Source organism: Polychytrium aggregatum, assembly GCF_025602895.1.
Source record: "Polychytrium aggregatum strain JEL109 chromosome Unknown BJ171scaffold_3, whole genome shotgun sequence".
Classification (NCBI taxonomy): domain Eukaryota; kingdom Fungi; phylum Chytridiomycota; class Chytridiomycetes; order Polychytriales; genus Polychytrium; species Polychytrium aggregatum.
In genome coordinates this window covers 605,081-621,276 of record NW_026516205.1, presented here as the reverse complement: position 1 = coordinate 621,276, position 16,196 = coordinate 605,081, and the positions used below count along the sequence as shown (strand labels likewise).

Sequence of the window (16,196 nt, the reverse complement as noted above, 5' to 3'; positions counted from 1 at the left end):
ATTTTGCTGGGCGATTTGTCGTTCTCGGCGAGCAGCCGCAGAAACTCCAGTCGCAGTTCATGGATCAAGTTACGGGTAATCTGCACGGAGCATCGAAGGCCATCAGCCACTCATGTATGTTCGGCGCCACACCATTCTCGCTCGTCGGCTGGGCATCGACGAGCAATACTGCGCTCAGCACAGACCTGCTTCTTGATCTCGGCCTCCTCTCGCTCACGATCGTGCTCGGATTTGATCTTTGCTTCTTGGATGCTGTACTTGTGAATGTCGGTGATGTCCGCTACTGGCTCCATATCTTCTTTTTCAAGCAGATTCTGAGGAATCTCTACTCCAGTAAGACACCCGGCATGCCAGTCAGTCGTGCGTCGGCATCTGGAATGTAGCGAATCAGGTGTCTCGGAGATGCGTGCATCATTGGTAGAGAGCTGAGTGGGCTATACAGCGACCGGCCAGTCTAAACAGATTTGAGTTGCCGTGCCCCTCGGAGCCTCCGCTCGTCCTACCTGGCGGCTGGTGGTTGATCTCCATCGCAATGTTCCACACGAGCAAGCCACCGTCATGCCCGCTGCTACACATGAACGAATCGTCAAAGCTCAACGAAATCGAGGCGATCTTGCCGCGGTCGCAGTCGTGGGCATGTCCGATCCAGGCCTGTCCGGGAAAGTTTTCGAGCTGGCCTTCATCGGATTCGAGGTAGATGGCGTACTCGTCCGAGTAGTGCTCGTAGGTCTCGTGGCCCGCTATCCATTTATGCAGGGTGACGTCTTTGATGGAGAACTTGCGGATGGCAGTCATTCCATCTTCAGCACCGAGCAGGAGGTATTTTCTCGATGCGCTCAGCCGCATGAAGACAATCTTGCATTTGTAGATCATCAAGAGCCTACAAACCACCGTCGCAGTGGAGAAGTCTGTCAGTCCGGCGTATGTGTCTCGCTGCCGAGTCACGTCCACACCATTGTCAATGGCGGTAATTCCGTTGATTCGGTTGTCGAAGCGGGTGGCAGACTTGTACTGCTTGTCCGCAAGGGCACCAAATGTCACCAAGACCAAGTGTGTTTGTGGTACTGTCATATCGGGTGTCGGTGGACTTCCTCCATTTTCTTACCGGCTTTTGTCAGGCTCCTCGAACTTGAGGGCCCGCACCTCGGTCTCGCCGTCTTTGTTGATCACGGCGGCGAGGAAATACCCGCCTTCGAGATACAGCACCGCTGTGATGGGCGAGTCGTTGCGGATCACGAGTCCTCGGGCCTTGCGAATGGCAGAGAGGACTCGGCCTTTGTCAGTGTCGCCGCCTTCGGATGCTTCTTGGCCATCGGCACCCTCGGCGTTCTCGACCGACTTGTCCTCGGGCTTTGCGGCGCCGTCTGGGTTGTTGGGGGCGTCTTGGCCGACACTTGCTTGATCACCAGCTGCTGGAGCCGGAGCTCCCTCTGCGCCTTCCTTTCCTTGCTGCTTTTCGCCCTCCTTCCCCTTTTCGTCACTGGGCTTGATCTTTGGGGCCGGGACATCAAGCATCCAGCTTTTCGCACGCACGAGTTGGGCTGGAATCAAGTAAGTCAGACTCGAATCGACTGAGTTCGGGGGCGGGACTTCATAGGAAATCAACTCGCCACTCTCTTTAACAACCAGTAGCAGCCTTCCTCGGATGGAATTGGAGATGGACTCATTGCTCTCGTATTCATCATCCTCGTCGCTCTCGGAGACGTTGAACGGCTCGATGGCTTGGATGTTCTGGTGGTTGTCTGGAGAAAACGACATGTGCGTAACCACCGAGTCGGTTTCAATGAAGCCGATTGGGTTGATCCGCACCCGGTTGCGAGAAAAGATTACAATCTCGTCGCGCTCGCGAGCATTGTAGTCGTCGACTTCGTCGCTGGGCAAGTCGATCTTGAAGAAGAAAATAGTCTTGTCTTTGGATGACGTGGCCATGTAGCTGCCGTCGGGTGAGATGGCCACGCATATGATTGCCGCCGTGTGGGGCTTGAACACAAACTCGAGATCAAAGTCACCGACGGTGGTTTCTTCGTCCACGGGCGTATGCGAGAGAATCCGAAGGACACCGTCCTCGAACCCAGCCGCAAACGTGCAGCCCGCCCCATCCAGCGCCTAGACACAGGAGCAGGGTCAGGCTTGAGCTCTCAATCCACAGCCACCAACACCATTCCGCTGTGCTGCATTAGCGGCCAGGTGCTCACCAGTGGGAAATATGTCAAAAAGGTACCGCCAACCGGGTAGGTGTTCTTGGTCACGGCACTCTTCTTGATATAGTCGTGGAGGCGCAGGGTTCCATCAGCTCCGAGGCTGACCATTGCACGAGAAGTCGGGCTCATTTCGACTCCGTTCACCGGACCGGAATGAAACGACGTGACTTTGTCAATCCCGTGCTTTCGCACATCAACCCGAAACAAATTGCCCGACTGGTCTTGGACGAGGTATTCTCCGGCGTTGGATGGGGACTGGACCATCGATTTGATCTGTGAAGCCGCAGGTATTAGAGTCGCGTGTCGAGTTGCGACGGCACCTCGTGCACATCAAGGGCACAAGGGCATAAGGGCACGGGTATACCTTGACATCCTTTCCAACGTGGATCTCATCTACGGGCTCCATGTAAAAGATGCGGGGCTGTGATGCAGATGAAGTTACAGTCGGTGCCGGAGCATTCGGAGGCTTCTCTCCGTCTTCATCGCCCTCGACTTTGGGTGCCTGGGTACTTGCTGCCGGGGGCGACGTCACATCGGCGGTGTCGATGGTCTCGAAATCCCAGACGCGAATGTATCCGTCCTCGCCAGCAGTGATGACCTCGCCATCCTGCAACAAGACCACCTCGACGCGGCCGTGGTGGCAGGGTGACTCTTGTCGTGCCAACTCGCACTTGATCATGCCGCCATCCCAGAGCAAGAGATTGCCGGTCTCGGTGCTCGACAGCACCTTGCCGTCGGGGAGCTGAACAAACGCAGCGATGTCGGACAGCTCGGTGGCGCCAAACTTGCCGATATAGCCCTGGAGCTTAAGACCAGTGAAGGTCGAGGACATTCTCCAGAACTTGATGTGGCCCATTCCGGCTGTGACGAGATTTCCGTCGTCGCCGGCAAACGAAACCCGGAAGACTTCCTGCAACGAACCGATGGGGCCGATATGCGCATGAGAACACGCTGCTGTTTGCGCTGGTGCTTATCGTACGGGCCAATGGGGACGCTGCCACGCATCTAACATCACGCGCTCACGGATGGCATATGCTGACCTGCGAGAATGCCTTGCTTCTCAAAATGATTTTTTCCTTATCCCAGTTCCATATGGTGAGCATATAGTCCGGATAGCATCCGACGCTCGCGAGCTTGTCTCCGCTGGCGTTGAAGCATAGGTCTGAAAACCCGCGCTCGGATCCTTCGCGCAAGATCCGAACCAAGTCCAGGGATGGATACTCGAGGATGAAGATGTACGGGTTTGGGTTGTGTATTTCGCCGATGGCAATGTACTTCTTTGACGGATGCACCTGTTTCTCGCAAACAAACTCAGTCAGCTTCAGCTCCCCGAGGCAAAGGACGCGACTGTCAGCACCGGCGATCAGGCACAGCCTACCGTTATCGCCCCAATTGAGCCGTCGCGCAGTCCAAGATAATATTTGTGCTCGCCCGTCTTGATGTTCAAAAACAGCAGCAGGTTCCCGGACGCTGCCACGACTGTCGAGTCGGTGACATAGTGGACGTTGTATCGTTTATGGGACTCGAAGCCAAAGGAGTGACTGGGGAGTGGTGACCGCACAGTTAGTTCCATTTCGGATATCAGGTGGCATATGCCTTTGATACGAGCGCTTGTGGGCCGCGGCCGTCGACGAGTATGCGTGATGCACGGGTACGACTTACTGGAGACTCAGAGCCTGCGGGTCGATCTCGCGCGTGCACTGGTCCTTGGGACGCAGAATCGCAATGTCGTAAACGTGGTCGTCTATCAGCGACTCCTTTGCGTGGCCGGCTTCCGCTGCTTCGGCCATTTTCTACGCGTTGGTGGCCTGGTGGACTGTGTGCTCGCAATGGGGATGATGTTGCAGAGTCGGTTGTGTGGTGCCTGCCGACCAAGAGCGTTCAGGGACGGGTGGCCCTGGCTTCTCGGGACCGACCGGCGCATGATTGGCGCGGCAAACCCCTCTGCTGCTTCGCCACATGCACCATCGCAGGCTCGGAGCCCGCTGTCGGCGCACACATGTTCTGGATGGTCCTTCTTCCACCAGCCCAGGCGGATCAGTTCCCACGACCGAGGACTGCGTCCACGTGACACCGAGTTCAAAGGCAGGCCAGGTCTCGCCGATCGCCAGGGCGCTCTTGCCTCGATCCAGCCGCGATCATGGCGACGCTCAAGCAGCCCAGCGCCAAGGACGGCAAGGCTGCCGACGATGACTACATCAACATCATGGACGAGGACGACAACGGCGCAAGTCTCAAGGCGGCCGACGGCAGCGGATATGCCTGGCAAGAGGCATACAAGCGCAGCTGGGATGTGCTGAAGGAGGACGAAAGCGGATCGCTTCTGAGCGCCCTCGCCAACGTACAGCAAGCCAAGCGGAGAAAGTAATGGCGGCGAATGGGCGGACGAGCGATCTATTGCAAACCTGCGCTTTTGATCTTCTTGTCGAACGAATCGGGAAGGTGCCCTGGCTGATCCATTTCTGTTCTCGGTTCACCCACAAGGCGCCAGAGGGACACATCCACCGTCCAGCGCGGCATCATCCGCAACATGTACCTGGTGCTGGACATGAGCAAGTCGATGAGCGAGACCGATCTGCATCCCACGCGGTGGGAGTGCGCCTGGACGCATGTGTCGCAGTTCATTCTGGAATATTTCGACCAGAATCCGCTCAGTCTGATGGGCATTATCGTAACGAGGGATGGTGTTGCAGAGAAGCTCACGGAACTCGAAGGTAAGCTGCAACGGCGGAGCAGCGCTGTATCGGTGCTCTTAGCGCTCGACAGAGCCTCTACAGACAGTGCCTTTTACGACCGGACAGCAGATCGCAGGGTCGATGAGTCGGGATAGTGCTGGCTGACACCCAATCGGCGCTGCGACTCCAGGAAACCCAAAGCACCATCTCGATGCCCTGCGAAAGAAGGAGAACCGAGAACTGCGTGGAGAGCCGTCTCTCCAAAACGCCCTCGAGCTGGCGCGCGAGTCTCTGAGGTGAGCTGTGCTGATCGCAGATCCGCGCTGAGCATCAAGTCCTTGACGACTGGAGATACGCTCTTCGACGACTGGAGATGCGCTCCTTGATACAAGCAGGTGGTCTTCTGATGTGAACATCGTTTTCATGCCTCGATTACCGAGACAGAAATGTGCCCTCGCATGGAACCCGAGAGGCCCTGGTTATTTTCGGAAGCCTGACAACGTGCGACCCCGGAAACATCTTTGATACCCTGTCGTCACTCAAGAGCAACTGTATCCGTGTCTCGGTAGTGGGGCTAGCAGCCGAGGTGGATGTCTGTCGCAAGCTGTCCAAGGACACCAGAGGAACATATGGCGTTGCCATGAGCGATAGCCACTTCAAGGACCTGCTGTTCGAGAGTCTGCCTCCTCCGCCCATCGCCGACAACGCCGACTCGTCGGATCTGATTCAAATGGGATTTCCGATGAGCACGGATCTCAAGGTTGGCAGTTTCTGTTCGTGGTAAGTCCAAACGGTGTCCATCCGCGTGAAATGTCCTGTGGACGCTGAAAACGGTCCTGGACCGAGGGCTCGTGGGATGGGACGAGACGACCAGGATCAGCTTTCGGCAAGAAAAGATATCGAGGCAATCGCTCCAGAATCTGTTGTCGCGGCCACGACTCACTCGCTCTCCACCGATCACCGACCACAGCCATCAACGAATCATCAGCCACGGATACCTGTGTCCCCGATGCAAGAGCATGATTTGTGAACTGCCGATCGGGTGCCCTGTCTGCAAGCTGACACTGGTGTCCAGCCCTCTGCTTGCGCGTTCATATCATCACCTCTTCCCAGTCGACAACTTTATCGATCTGCCGTGGTCCAAGTGAGTGCCTGCACATGCGTGATGCATCCCTGCACTGGCGCCTGCCTGCAACTGGCTTGGTAGAGGCCGTGTCGGAGCCGTTCGATTCTGGGCTTGACTGTGCTCAACTGCGCTAGATCAAGCGCCGCCCCCTTTCTCACCCTGCTGGCCCCGAACCTGTGTCGCTTCCAGGATCGACCCGTCGGACCAGCTGCCGGCCAGCAACCAGTGTTTTGCCTGCCAGATTCCGTTTCCAGCCCGCCCGCCCGCTCTGCGCTCGCGGACACCCAATGCGCCTTCCGGCGGGCCGGCTGCTATCCCGGCTCTGACCGCGAGCGAGCACAGTGGTCGCAACGAATGTCCAAAGTGCCGGAAGCGCTTCTGCAACGAGTGCGACAGCTTTGTCCATGACGTCCTGCACAACTGCCCGGGCTGTCTGTCCATGGCGGCAACCAAGCCATGAGCGTGTGTGTGTGCGCGTCGCAGCGAAATAGATTTCATTCGCGCATATGAATTTCATTGCGGCCGGCCTGCTCCGCGCAAACTTTTCGGGCGTGGCCCAAAACCAGAGGCGCCGGCATCCAGCGAGCGCCCTCCTCTGTGGAAATCGTGTCCTGCTCGCCCGCAATAATGGCCAGCCTTGCTCGCTACTCCGTCACCATGAGCGGCCTGATGGGTACGTATGCCGGCGCGATGGAGCGAAGCTCGACGGAGCCGTCGCCCGTGCGAGAAGGCGAGGCGGCTGTCTGCAGGCCACCGGGATTCGCTCGATATCATGGGTGTTCTGTCGACAAGATAAGAAGGGGAATCAGAGCCCCTCCACTGGCAGCCGTCCAGACAGCACGAATATCCTCTGCGATCCGGACACGCGGGCAGGCGAATGCATATTCAGAGCCTTGGCAGATCTCGGCAGACACTAACGTCAAATCAACGTTCTGGCAAACGATACTACGGGCAATTGCTCGATCCATCGACCGCACACCAACACCAACATCAACACCAACACCAACGATCGCAAATGGGATGCCATCGGCCGGCCCTGTCTCAATGGCGGCGGTGGTTGAAATCGCGACGCTCGAACGGGATCGATATTACTCGCATCCATGATCTCCTGGCGGACGACTGTGGCGCCAATGGAAATGACGACGACCATAAACGACGACCATAAACGACGATGACGACGGCGATAACCGCGATGGCTCGATTCAATGGCGAATCGCCCGTGGACGATGACCACGTTTGGATGGGCTATCGAAACATTGTGAATCATACAATCTCCGACTCGCACGGTGGCCGCTTCAGCTCGCCCCTCGGCTGCCCTGATGGTTCAGCCCGCGCGCCATATCCACCGCCTGATCATGGACGACAAGAACAAGCTTTCATCCTTTGACCACAAGACTGCTCCCCTGCAGCCCGTCAACCCTTACAACCTCCCGACGGTCGCCAACAATGCTGCTGGTATGTTCCCCGCCCAGTGCCGATTCTCGTAGGCCAAGAAGACCTGGTCGCGTTCGGGCTTTACTGGAACCCCAAGGAGTGGATATGTCCCCTTCCGTCTTTGCCAAAGATGCATCGACGCTTGGCCCTGGGCCACCGGTGTCAATCGGGCGTTTGCTCTGAATCGGACGTGGGCTCGGTTCGCTCTCCATCTATGGCGTGAATCAGGTGCATCCAAGTGCTAACTATGCGTGCGCCACAGAGGTTGTTTTGACCACGCTCGACGGCCTCATCAACTGGGCCCGAACCTCCTCCATCTGGCCCATGACCTTCGGTCTCGGTAAGCCTCATGCCGCAAACATTGGGGGGACTCCCTGGCTGCTCGAAGAGGCGTTCGGCGGCCGACACGACGATCTTTCGTGCTTCTCGATCTGATCAATACGACCCTTCGCCGCAGCGTGCTGTGCCGTCGAGATGATGCACATGGCTGCTGCCCGCTATGACCAGGATCGCCTGGGTATCGTTTTCCGTGCTTCCCCCCGTCAGTCCGATGTCATGATCGTTGCTGGAACCCTGACCAACAAGATGGCCCCGGCTTTGAGAAGGGTTTATGACCAGATGCCCGAGCCTCGATGGGTCATCTCCATGGGAAGCTGCGGTACGTAGTGTCGCTGTTTGGACGCGGTTTCTGCTTTCTTCTTGAGTCCGGCCTGCGACCTTTGGTGATTGCTTTGGTGATTGCTTTGGCGATTGAATTGCTTTCTTCCGGCTGGGCTCTGCCGCTGGCTCTGCATGGCTCGTGCCACTTACCATCGTTTGTCCTTCATCCTTGGACTTCCCAGCCAACGGCGGTGGCTACTATCACTACTCGTACTCGGTTGTTCGCGGCTGCGACCGCATCGTCCCCGTTGACATCTACGTTCCTGGATGCCCTCCCACTGCCGAGGCCCTGTTGTACGGCGTCCTGCAGCTGCAAAAGAAGATGCGCAGAGAGCGAGTCACTCGCATGTGGTACAGGTACGTTAGTCCTGCTGTTAGATGGCCAGATCGCTGGAGGGTACCCGCAAAAGATGCCGGTTCGACTCTGCACCGCAGCCCTCGTCTGGTTCTAACACATCTGCGAATCAACTCCTCGACACAGAAAATAAGCCACGCCCTCCGCCTCTGGATATCACGAATGCATACCTGCTTGTTGTTGCGTTACAGCAAGCTGTAATACAGCTTACTATCAAAGAGCTGCCAAAGCGATGAAGTTTCTTGCCCACGAGCAGGGTGCGAGAATGGCGAGAGTAAATCAAGCCGTGGATAAATGCGAGGGGCGACTGGCAATGTCGCAGCGGGTCTCCTTGCGGGTGGGCTTCTGGATCTGGCTATCTATCAACGAGCCGCTAATGGCGACGGTGGCTCTCGAATACCAGAACTCCTGAACGGCCAGGGTTCCTTGGCTGCAGGCATGCTTTGACTCCGAACCTGTTGTGGAGCGGATCGGGCGGGTCGGCAGCCACAAAGATGGGCGGGCTGGCGCTCCTGAAACCCACCGGCCTTCATCTCCCATCAACTCTCCGATAGACCCGCGCCTTCGATCGCCTCAGGATGAGCTGGTGAGTACGGCAGTGCAACGGTATGCAAGCAGTCAACGAGAGCACATTCCAACACTGGCGCTGTCTGCGCCATCAAAACTCTGTCCTGACGCTCGCCCTCGGCTGTTATTGCCAGGAGAGGATTCAAGAAGGCCGTCAACCGAGCGGCCACGAGCGTCATGCAGTCGGCTGGCGCAATCGAAAAGACGGTATGATGCGCTGGCCGTCTGGCCGTCTGTCGTCTGTCGTCTGGTCGTCTGGCCATAGGGGCCAGTCGGTTGAGTTTGGCTTCGAAAGCGCACTTGTTGCAGTAACGAGAGGGGCCCATGCGGTCTGGGCAGTGGAGATAACCATTGGCGACGATGCTTCGATTGCTGGCCCATGTGCTGTGCAGGTTGATAGGGACTATGAGGAAGAAGAAAAGAGGTTCAAAAAGTACGTTATAGCGGACCGGCCTCTCTCCCGGAACGACTCTGGCTTGGCATAGAGCAGCTTGGGTGAATGCTGACGGGATCATCCCTTGCGGCACTGTCGAAATGGTGTCGCCGCCATACTCACTCCGTCCATCAAAATGACCTGCAGCTTCGAAGCCAAGATCGAGCGGCTCCACAAGGACTCAAAAGGCTATCTGGATTCGGTGCGAGGTATCCACTGCCGATCCCCATGCACCTGCCCATGGCTGTGGCCATGGTAGCTTGTAGGCTAACGAACACGGTTGTCGCTGCAGCAATGACCCTGGCGCAACAGCGGCTCGCCGAGACGCTCGAAACCTTCCAGGATCAATCGTCGCCTCTGGCGCCGGCATGCCTGCGATACAAGGATGCCATGAGAAGGATCGACGAGGAGAGCCGGAGCGAGTTGGTGAGTCCCGATGTCGAAGCTGAAGCTCTCCATCGGGCCAACCAGTTGCATTTGCATTGCGGCGGATCCACTTGGGTTCCGCGGATGGCGATGCCTCGCTCGCTTGCTCGTTGTGCTGATGGATTGGCTTCGCAATCTCACTTACTCGTCATGCTGCACATTCAGGATGCCGCTTATAGGAAAACCGTGCTCGATCCCATCGGGCGCCTTGTCGGCACCTTCCCAGAATACAACGATGCCATCAAGCGTCGACAGAAGAAGCTTCTCGATTATGATCGCGTATCGCACGAAGTGCGAAAGATGGTCGAGAATCCATCGGCCGATGCCACGCGTGTGCCCAAGGTATGCAGTCCGCTTCGATCGCAAGATATACTGCTGCACCAGCGGCCATGCACCAGTGGTCGTGTATTGGCCATGCTCCTCTGCATTTCAAAGTCCCATGATGGGAGTGCTGACCAGGTGGCCTTTATCTCAGGCCCAGGAGGAGGGATTACAGGCGCGCGATGCATATGAGCAAATCAACCAGCAGCTCATCGAAGATATCCCAAAGCTGCTTGACCTGAGGATTCCGTATCTGGATCCGTCTCTCGAGGCCATGATCAAGAGCCAGCTGCGGTTCAACGAGTCGGTGTGCACCAAACTCGAGAGCGTCCAACTCGACAGCCACGACACCAATGTCGATGAATGGGAGCAGGAGATCCAGTATGCCATCCAGCAGATGCGCGAGCTGACGATCTGCCGAAGTATGCAGGGCCAGGCCTAGTTGCGCCGCTCCGATGCAGGAGTACCGTCCTCTTCAGTGGCTCTGCGGTGAAAGTTAAACATGCAGCATAATTCCAATATCGATCTCGCTGTGGCCGCTGCGGTGCTTTCGCCATCAATGACACCCGATGGCTTACTTCGTGTGTGCCGAAGGTTGGGATGTGAAGCGAGCCGCTGCTTCCTGCTTCTGGAGCCACACCGTGCAGGCCCACTTGGATGCTTCTGCCTCCTCTCGCGCGGACAAATGTCGCTGTGCACGAGGGCCTCCCAGGGCATCACCCAGACATCACCCAGGGCATCACCCAGGCATCACCCAGGGCATCACCCAGACAATGCCGGGGCTGCCCTGGCTCGGCTGTGACCGCGGAGGCTGTCCTCGGGCCAATCAGCGCGCGCGGCGCTGTTATCGCTGGTTGTGCCCTGCCCGTCTTATCATTGTCTGCCGCGATTGCATCTCGATCCGGCTTGTTGCTGGGTTGTATCGAAAAGCAAAACCCCGGCATAGCTCGCTGCGTGCTCCGGCTTGCGCTCTGTCTGCTCTTCTCCTCACATCGCGCAGTCCACCATCGCATCCCCGCTGTCGTCGCCAGCCAGACCCAATGAGCGTTTCCATTACCTGCCGCAACAGCCCCCCAGTCGTCACCGGCCTGTCCCATTGGACACTGGTGGCCCCGTCGCCATCCCTCCACAAAGAGGTCATCAACTTTTATATCTCCCTGGGCTTCAAGTACATCTCCGAGGAGAGTTCTTCGTCGGGCCTGACCACTCCGTCGCCGTCCAAAACCACCTGGCTGCATCTCTTCCCGAATGATCGCGGCCAGGAGCTCGGCACCGACGGTGTGACGCTGCGTATTATCGTCGAGGCTCCGTCGGTCCCGCTTAATGAGGAAAAGTTCCGAATGAAGACCGAAATGAAGCTCAGAGAGCTCACGATCGAGCACAGCGTTGAAGAGAGTGGTTGGCTCTGCTTTGCGGGTGCCAATATCGAGGTATGTCTTTCGACTGGCACCGTCAATCTGGTGCCTAACCAGACACCCCGCTCGGGATATTCCATCGCTGGTGCTCGCGTCTCTTTCGACGCCATGCTGTCGCTTGCCTGCTTGGTGGACTGTGCATTCGCAAGCACTAATAACTCGAACCCACGGCATACTGCATGCTGTGCGTTGTCGCCTCTCCAGCGTCTCCGCGAGATCTTTGACAAGATCAAGTATCCCTACGATCTGAACGTGCAAAAATCCACCTCGCCCGTCACCACCGCGGCCCGCCAGGTCTCTCTCCGCACATATGACCCCCTGCAGAACTATATCTGCTTCAGCAACACCATCTCGGCCTTCTCGACTGTGGTGGCTCCTGTGGCCGCCCCGGCTGTCAAACTGCCGAGCAACGCTCTGCGATTCCCCCAGACACCGTCCTCGAGCCGCAAAAAGAACATCGGCATTCTCACCAGCGGTGGTGACTCGAGTGGCATGAATGCCGCTGTCAGAAGCATCACTCGCATGGCTCTGCAAAAGGGCTGTACACCCTTTGCAATCTTCGAGGGCTACCAAGGTGAGCCGGGGGTCGCCGCTGTGCGAGCGCCTGCCTGCAAAACCCAGCTTTGCTATAGTCGCCTTTTGCTCACTCGTCTCTCGCCGGACAGGCTTGGTGGATGGCGGAGAATATATCAAGCAGCTTGGCTGGGAGGATGTCCAGGGCATGCTCTCGGTGGTGAGTGGATTGCTGGCGCCCTCGTGGCCTTATCGCAGACCGCGCGCTATCGACAGCACACGCCTCCTGTCTGAGCCTGCGCACCGCTGGAACTCACGATCCTTGGCTTTGGCCCGTTCTTTCGGCAGGGCGGAACCTCAATTGGCACAGCGCGCTGCATGGCCTTCCGTGAGCGCGCTGGTCGTCTGACGGCCGCCTTCAACCTGGTCAAGAACGGCATCGATGCCCTTGTTGTCATCGGAGGCGACGGCTCCTTGACGGGTGCAGACAAGCTCCGAGGCGAATGGAAGGGGCTCATCGACGAGCTTGTTCAAACAGGTGTGTGCTTGCGCATATTTTGTGGAGATATGCGATCTGACGATGGGCACACAAAAGTCGGCACGGGTGACAGAGAGGCAGCAGCGACCTGTTTGTCCAGGCGATTGACTCCCGGTCTGCTCAAGAACAATAAGCTTACAGTATGACCTCTTTGTATCCATGGACAGGCCGCCTTACGACCGAGGAAAGCGCCGGACTGAGAGAAAACCTCACAATCGTCGGTCTCGTGGGCAGCATCGACAATGACATGTCCTCCACCGGTACGCAGCCCTGTCTATGATAGCAAAGCTGCGCTGGCTCCCGGTATCTCAGCACAACCATTCTGAATGCCGCTCGCCTTGCCTTGGCAGATATCACAATCGGCGCAGTCACCTCGCTGCATCGCATCTGCGAGTCGCTGGACTCGCTTACTTCCACGGCGCTGTCGCATCAGCGAGCCTTCATTATCGAGGTCATGGGCCGTCACTGTGGCTGGTAAGGTCCATCGCTTTGCAGTACCGACGGAGGGGCGAGGCGGGACCTGCATTCGGCCGGCTGCACATTAGTACATACTGATTACGTTGAATCTGTGCTTTCTATACTAGGCTTGGTCTGATGGCCGCCATCTCTGTAAGTAATATGCTGTCTTCTTGCCATACCTCAGCGTGCGCCTTCGCCGAGCTCTCCTCTCTGACTGCGAGATCCAAGCCCGACAGCATCAGCCAGTGTGATAAAGTGCTGACGAGCATTTGCGTCTCTTTGGCTTGCAGGTTGGAGCCGACTGGGTCTTCCTTCCGGAGCGCCCTCCCCCGCTCAACTCGGCCAAGTATGGTAGTGACTGGCAGACGGAGCTCTGCGACTACATCGGCAAGGTAGGTCGTTATCGTTGGAGCGTCTTGGAATGTCTCTCTCGACCTTTGGCACTTAACCCAACTCAATCTCCATCAGCAACGCGCTATGGGCAACAGAAAGACCATCATCATCGTCTGCGAGGGCGCCATCGACAACAATCTGGCACCCATCCGTCCCGAGGACGTCAAGACCGCCCTCGAGAAGGGTCTTTCTCTCGACAGCCGCATCACTACCCTTGGCCATGTGCAGAGAGGCGGAACCCCCTGTGCCTACGATCGATTCCTGGTATGGAATGCTGCTTGATTTCGACAACGACTTGTGCGCTTGCCGGCTTTGTCAAAGGTTCCTAACATCATCGCCGCGCTGGCGCCGTTCAACCCCATAACCAGGCCACGGTGCAAGGTGTCGAGGCTGTCAATGCAGTGCTGCGCTCCACCCCCGAGACTCCCTCTCCCATGATCGGCATGAACCAGAACAAGATCACAGCGGGCCCTCTCTTGGAGGCGGTCAAGCTGGTAAGCCTAAACGCACGCCATGCCCGCAGCACCTCGCGCGGGCTCTTTGATGCGGATTCGAATAAACATATCGCGACTGCCTCTGACCACCTTGCGGCTGTGCTCCAGACCAAATCAGTCGCCGATGCCATTGCGAGCAAGGACTTCAAGAAGGCCATGGACCTGCGCGACCCCGACTTCAATGCTGCCTATAACGCCTATGTCGAAAGCACCGTCCATGCGCTCGAGCCTGGCGCCAACCTCCTTCCCGAGGGCGAGGTAGATATCTAGCGCGGACTGCTGCTTTGTTGCCTCGTCGAGCCAGGGCCAGGGCCGGAGCAGCAGTACTAGCTGTATCCGCAATGCTGGGTCCTGACTCCCGAATCCCCAATACTGAACTTTGACCCCTTCACCAGCGCCTTCGCATTGGAATCATGCATGTCGGTGCCCCGGCCGGTGGCATGAACGCCGCCACCCGCATCGCTGCCCGTCTGTGTCTGAATCGCGGCCACAGTTGCATCGGTATCCGCAACGGATTTGCCGGTCTGATCCGCGACGACATCGTGCCCTTGGAATACCGTGATCTTCACGGCTGGCAAGTTCGCGGCGGCTCGGAGCTCGGCACAAGCCGCGCGCATCCTCAGCCCCCGACCGACGGACCCAAGCTCCATGTTGTGGGCGACAAGTTTGTCGATCTTGGCTTGATTGCATACCACCTGCAGAAGCACAGCATCGATGCCCTTCTGATTGTCGGTGGCTTCGAGGCGTACACCTCGATTCTGACCATGGCCATTTCGCGAAAGAACTACCCGGCCTTCTGCATTCCGATGGTCCATCTTCCTGCAACTGTGAGCAACAACGTTCCAGGCACGGACTACTCCGTGGGCTCTGACACGGCGCTGAATGCCATCGTCGATTCGTGTGATCGTCTCAAGCTTAGCGCCAACGCCAACAAGGGAAGAGTCTTCTTGGTTGAAGTCCAGGGAGGCAACTGCGGGTAAGGCTTGTTGATGGCAATCCAGACGAGAGTTCAGCATCAGAGGCGCCTGCATTGATCTGCATTGCATCGTGGGAGATGTATGCCCAGGATGACTTCAGGGCATACATCCCCCCATCGATGCAAGATAGTGTTTCCAGTCGTACTGACTATGGGTTGCCATCGTCGGTGCGCCTTCCCTGGGCAGATACCTTGCTGTTATGGGCGGCCTCGTTGCGGGCGCGACAAATGTGTACATTCCCGAGGAGGGCATCTCGCTCGACATGCTCCAGCACGATGTGCATCATCTCACCAACCGCTACACTGTCGAGAAGCGCACCAAGAAGCACAAGCGCGCCGAGGGTCGTCTCATCCTGCGCGCTGAAGAAGCCTCCGCAGAGACGTACACGACCGAGGTGGTCTCCAACATCCTGCGCGCCGAGGGTCGCGGCCTCTTCGACTCGAGGACGGCCATCCTCGGCCATCTGCAGCAGGGCAACGTGCCCTCGCCCCTGGATCGCATCCGCGCCACCCGCCTGGCTGTCGATTGTATCGACTGGATCCAGAAGCGAGCCGCGCACGGCCGCTCCCGAGACCAGGAGAGCTCGTCACGCAGCAGCCCGCTTGCAGCTTTCCCTGCGACCTACTGTCCCGATGGTGCAGATGCCTGTGTGATCGGTGTCCGCGGCGCCGATGTTGTCTTCACCCCGGTCGAGGAGCTGTTGGCCGAGACTGACCTCAAAGCCCGCCGGGGCAAGGTTGCCTGGTGGATGAACCTGAAGGAGCTCATCCGCATCCTGGCCAAGCACGAATACGTCGAACATGACGATCTCGATGGCAGCCGCATCGACCTCACCAAGCAGGACTGAGTTCGGCCCGCATACAGCGTTTCCAAAACGAAATGGGACACTCCCGTTTTTAACCAGGACAGTGTTTTTATCTGGAACCTGAATACACTTCCACTCATCGCATTCATGGCCAAGCAAGTATGTCCAAGGAGACCGAAGTGGTGGCTGCCTTTGGGAATGCCTCGTGGAAACAGGGGAAGGGATATGCATCCAGTCCCAGGAGGCTCAGGTTTGCCAAGTATTTCGAGCAGTTCACCCACCACAAGAGACGCCCACCAGACCGATCCGTCTCCAAGATCCATGTGTGCTCGGTGAACGAGTTCAACACATCCCAGGTGTGCTCACATTGTCGGGAAGCCAAGCGACTCGAGAAGGTCGAGCAT

General features: G+C 57.7%; 4 protein-coding genes across 4 annotated transcripts; all 4 read left to right on the top strand.

Moving 5' to 3' along the window:
- The first annotated feature begins 4,230 nt into the window (after window positions 1-4,230).
- BJ171DRAFT_454648 (Ssl1-like-domain-containing protein) lies at window positions 4,231-6,513 on the top strand. Its single transcript, XM_053108258.1, has 6 exons — window positions 4,231-4,565; window positions 4,686-4,915; window positions 5,067-5,172; window positions 5,321-5,656; window positions 5,847-6,020; window positions 6,192-6,513. Exons 1-6 carry the CDS (start codon window positions 4,342-4,344, stop codon window positions 6,460-6,462), a joined length of 1,341 nt encoding a protein of 446 aa, XP_052971021.1. The 5' UTR covers window positions 4,231-4,341; the 3' UTR covers window positions 6,463-6,513.
- A 26-nt stretch (window positions 6,514-6,539) lies between these two features.
- Window positions 6,540-8,705, top strand: BJ171DRAFT_487884 (uncharacterized protein). Its single transcript, XM_053109329.1, has 6 exons — window positions 6,540-6,675; window positions 7,302-7,457; window positions 7,699-7,776; window positions 7,894-8,094; window positions 8,279-8,453; window positions 8,578-8,705. The coding sequence occupies exons 1-6, from the start codon at window positions 6,630-6,632 to the stop codon at window positions 8,582-8,584; spliced, it is 663 nt and encodes a 220-aa protein (XP_052971020.1). The 5' UTR covers window positions 6,540-6,629; the 3' UTR covers window positions 8,585-8,705.
- A 161-nt stretch (window positions 8,706-8,866) lies between these two features.
- Window positions 8,867-10,921, top strand: BJ171DRAFT_487878 (uncharacterized protein). Its single transcript, XM_053109328.1, has 7 exons — window positions 8,867-9,037; window positions 9,153-9,225; window positions 9,411-9,451; window positions 9,599-9,660; window positions 9,744-9,877; window positions 10,043-10,219; window positions 10,353-10,921. Exons 1-7 carry the CDS (start codon window positions 9,030-9,032, stop codon window positions 10,638-10,640), a joined length of 783 nt encoding a protein of 260 aa, XP_052971019.1. The 5' UTR covers window positions 8,867-9,029; the 3' UTR covers window positions 10,641-10,921.
- A 1,184-nt stretch (window positions 10,922-12,105) lies between these two features.
- On the top strand, window positions 12,106-15,834 carry BJ171DRAFT_419020 (phosphofructokinase-domain-containing protein; the record flags this gene model as incomplete). The annotated part of the gene is made up of 12 exons (XM_053107370.1): window positions 12,106-12,187; window positions 12,279-12,346; window positions 12,475-12,668; window positions 12,806-12,924; window positions 13,015-13,138; window positions 13,249-13,273; window positions 13,414-13,515; window positions 13,592-13,780; window positions 13,885-14,010; window positions 14,119-14,268; window positions 14,406-14,986; window positions 15,174-15,834. The coding sequence occupies 12 exons, from the start codon at window positions 12,106-12,108 to the stop codon at window positions 15,832-15,834; spliced, it is 2,421 nt and encodes an 806-aa protein (XP_052971018.1).
- Between the last annotated feature and the right edge of the window lie 362 nt (window positions 15,835-16,196).

Excerpts from the sequence above, each read along its gene's own strand:
- BJ171DRAFT_487884 (XM_053109329.1), top strand. The coding sequence starts at position 6,630 with ATGGCCAGCCTTGCTCGCTACTCCGTCACCATGAGCGGCCTGATGG. Across the intron at positions 6,676-7,301 it reads CACCATGAGCGGCCTGATGG|CTCGCCCCTCGGCTGCCCTG; the intron begins GTACGTATGCCG and ends TGGCCGCTTCAG. Across the intron at positions 7,458-7,698 it reads GGTCGCCAACAATGCTGCTG|AGGTTGTTTTGACCACGCTC; the intron begins GTATGTTCCCCG and ends CGTGCGCCACAG.
- BJ171DRAFT_454648 (XM_053108258.1), top strand. The coding sequence starts at position 4,342 with ATGGCGACGCTCAAGCAGCCCAGCGCCAAGGACGGCAAGGCTGCCGAC. Across the intron at positions 5,173-5,320 it reads CTGGCGCGCGAGTCTCTGAG|AAATGTGCCCTCGCATGGAA; the intron begins GTGAGCTGTGCT and ends TTACCGAGACAG. Across the intron at positions 5,657-5,846 it reads GTTGGCAGTTTCTGTTCGTG|CCATCAACGAATCATCAGCC; the intron begins GTAAGTCCAAAC and ends CACCGACCACAG.
- BJ171DRAFT_487878 (XM_053109328.1), top strand. Across the intron at positions 9,452-9,598 it reads GAAGAAAAGAGGTTCAAAAA|CTTCGAAGCCAAGATCGAGC; the intron begins GTACGTTATAGC and ends AATGACCTGCAG. Across the intron at positions 9,661-9,743 it reads CTATCTGGATTCGGTGCGAG|CAATGACCCTGGCGCAACAG; the intron begins GTATCCACTGCC and ends TTGTCGCTGCAG.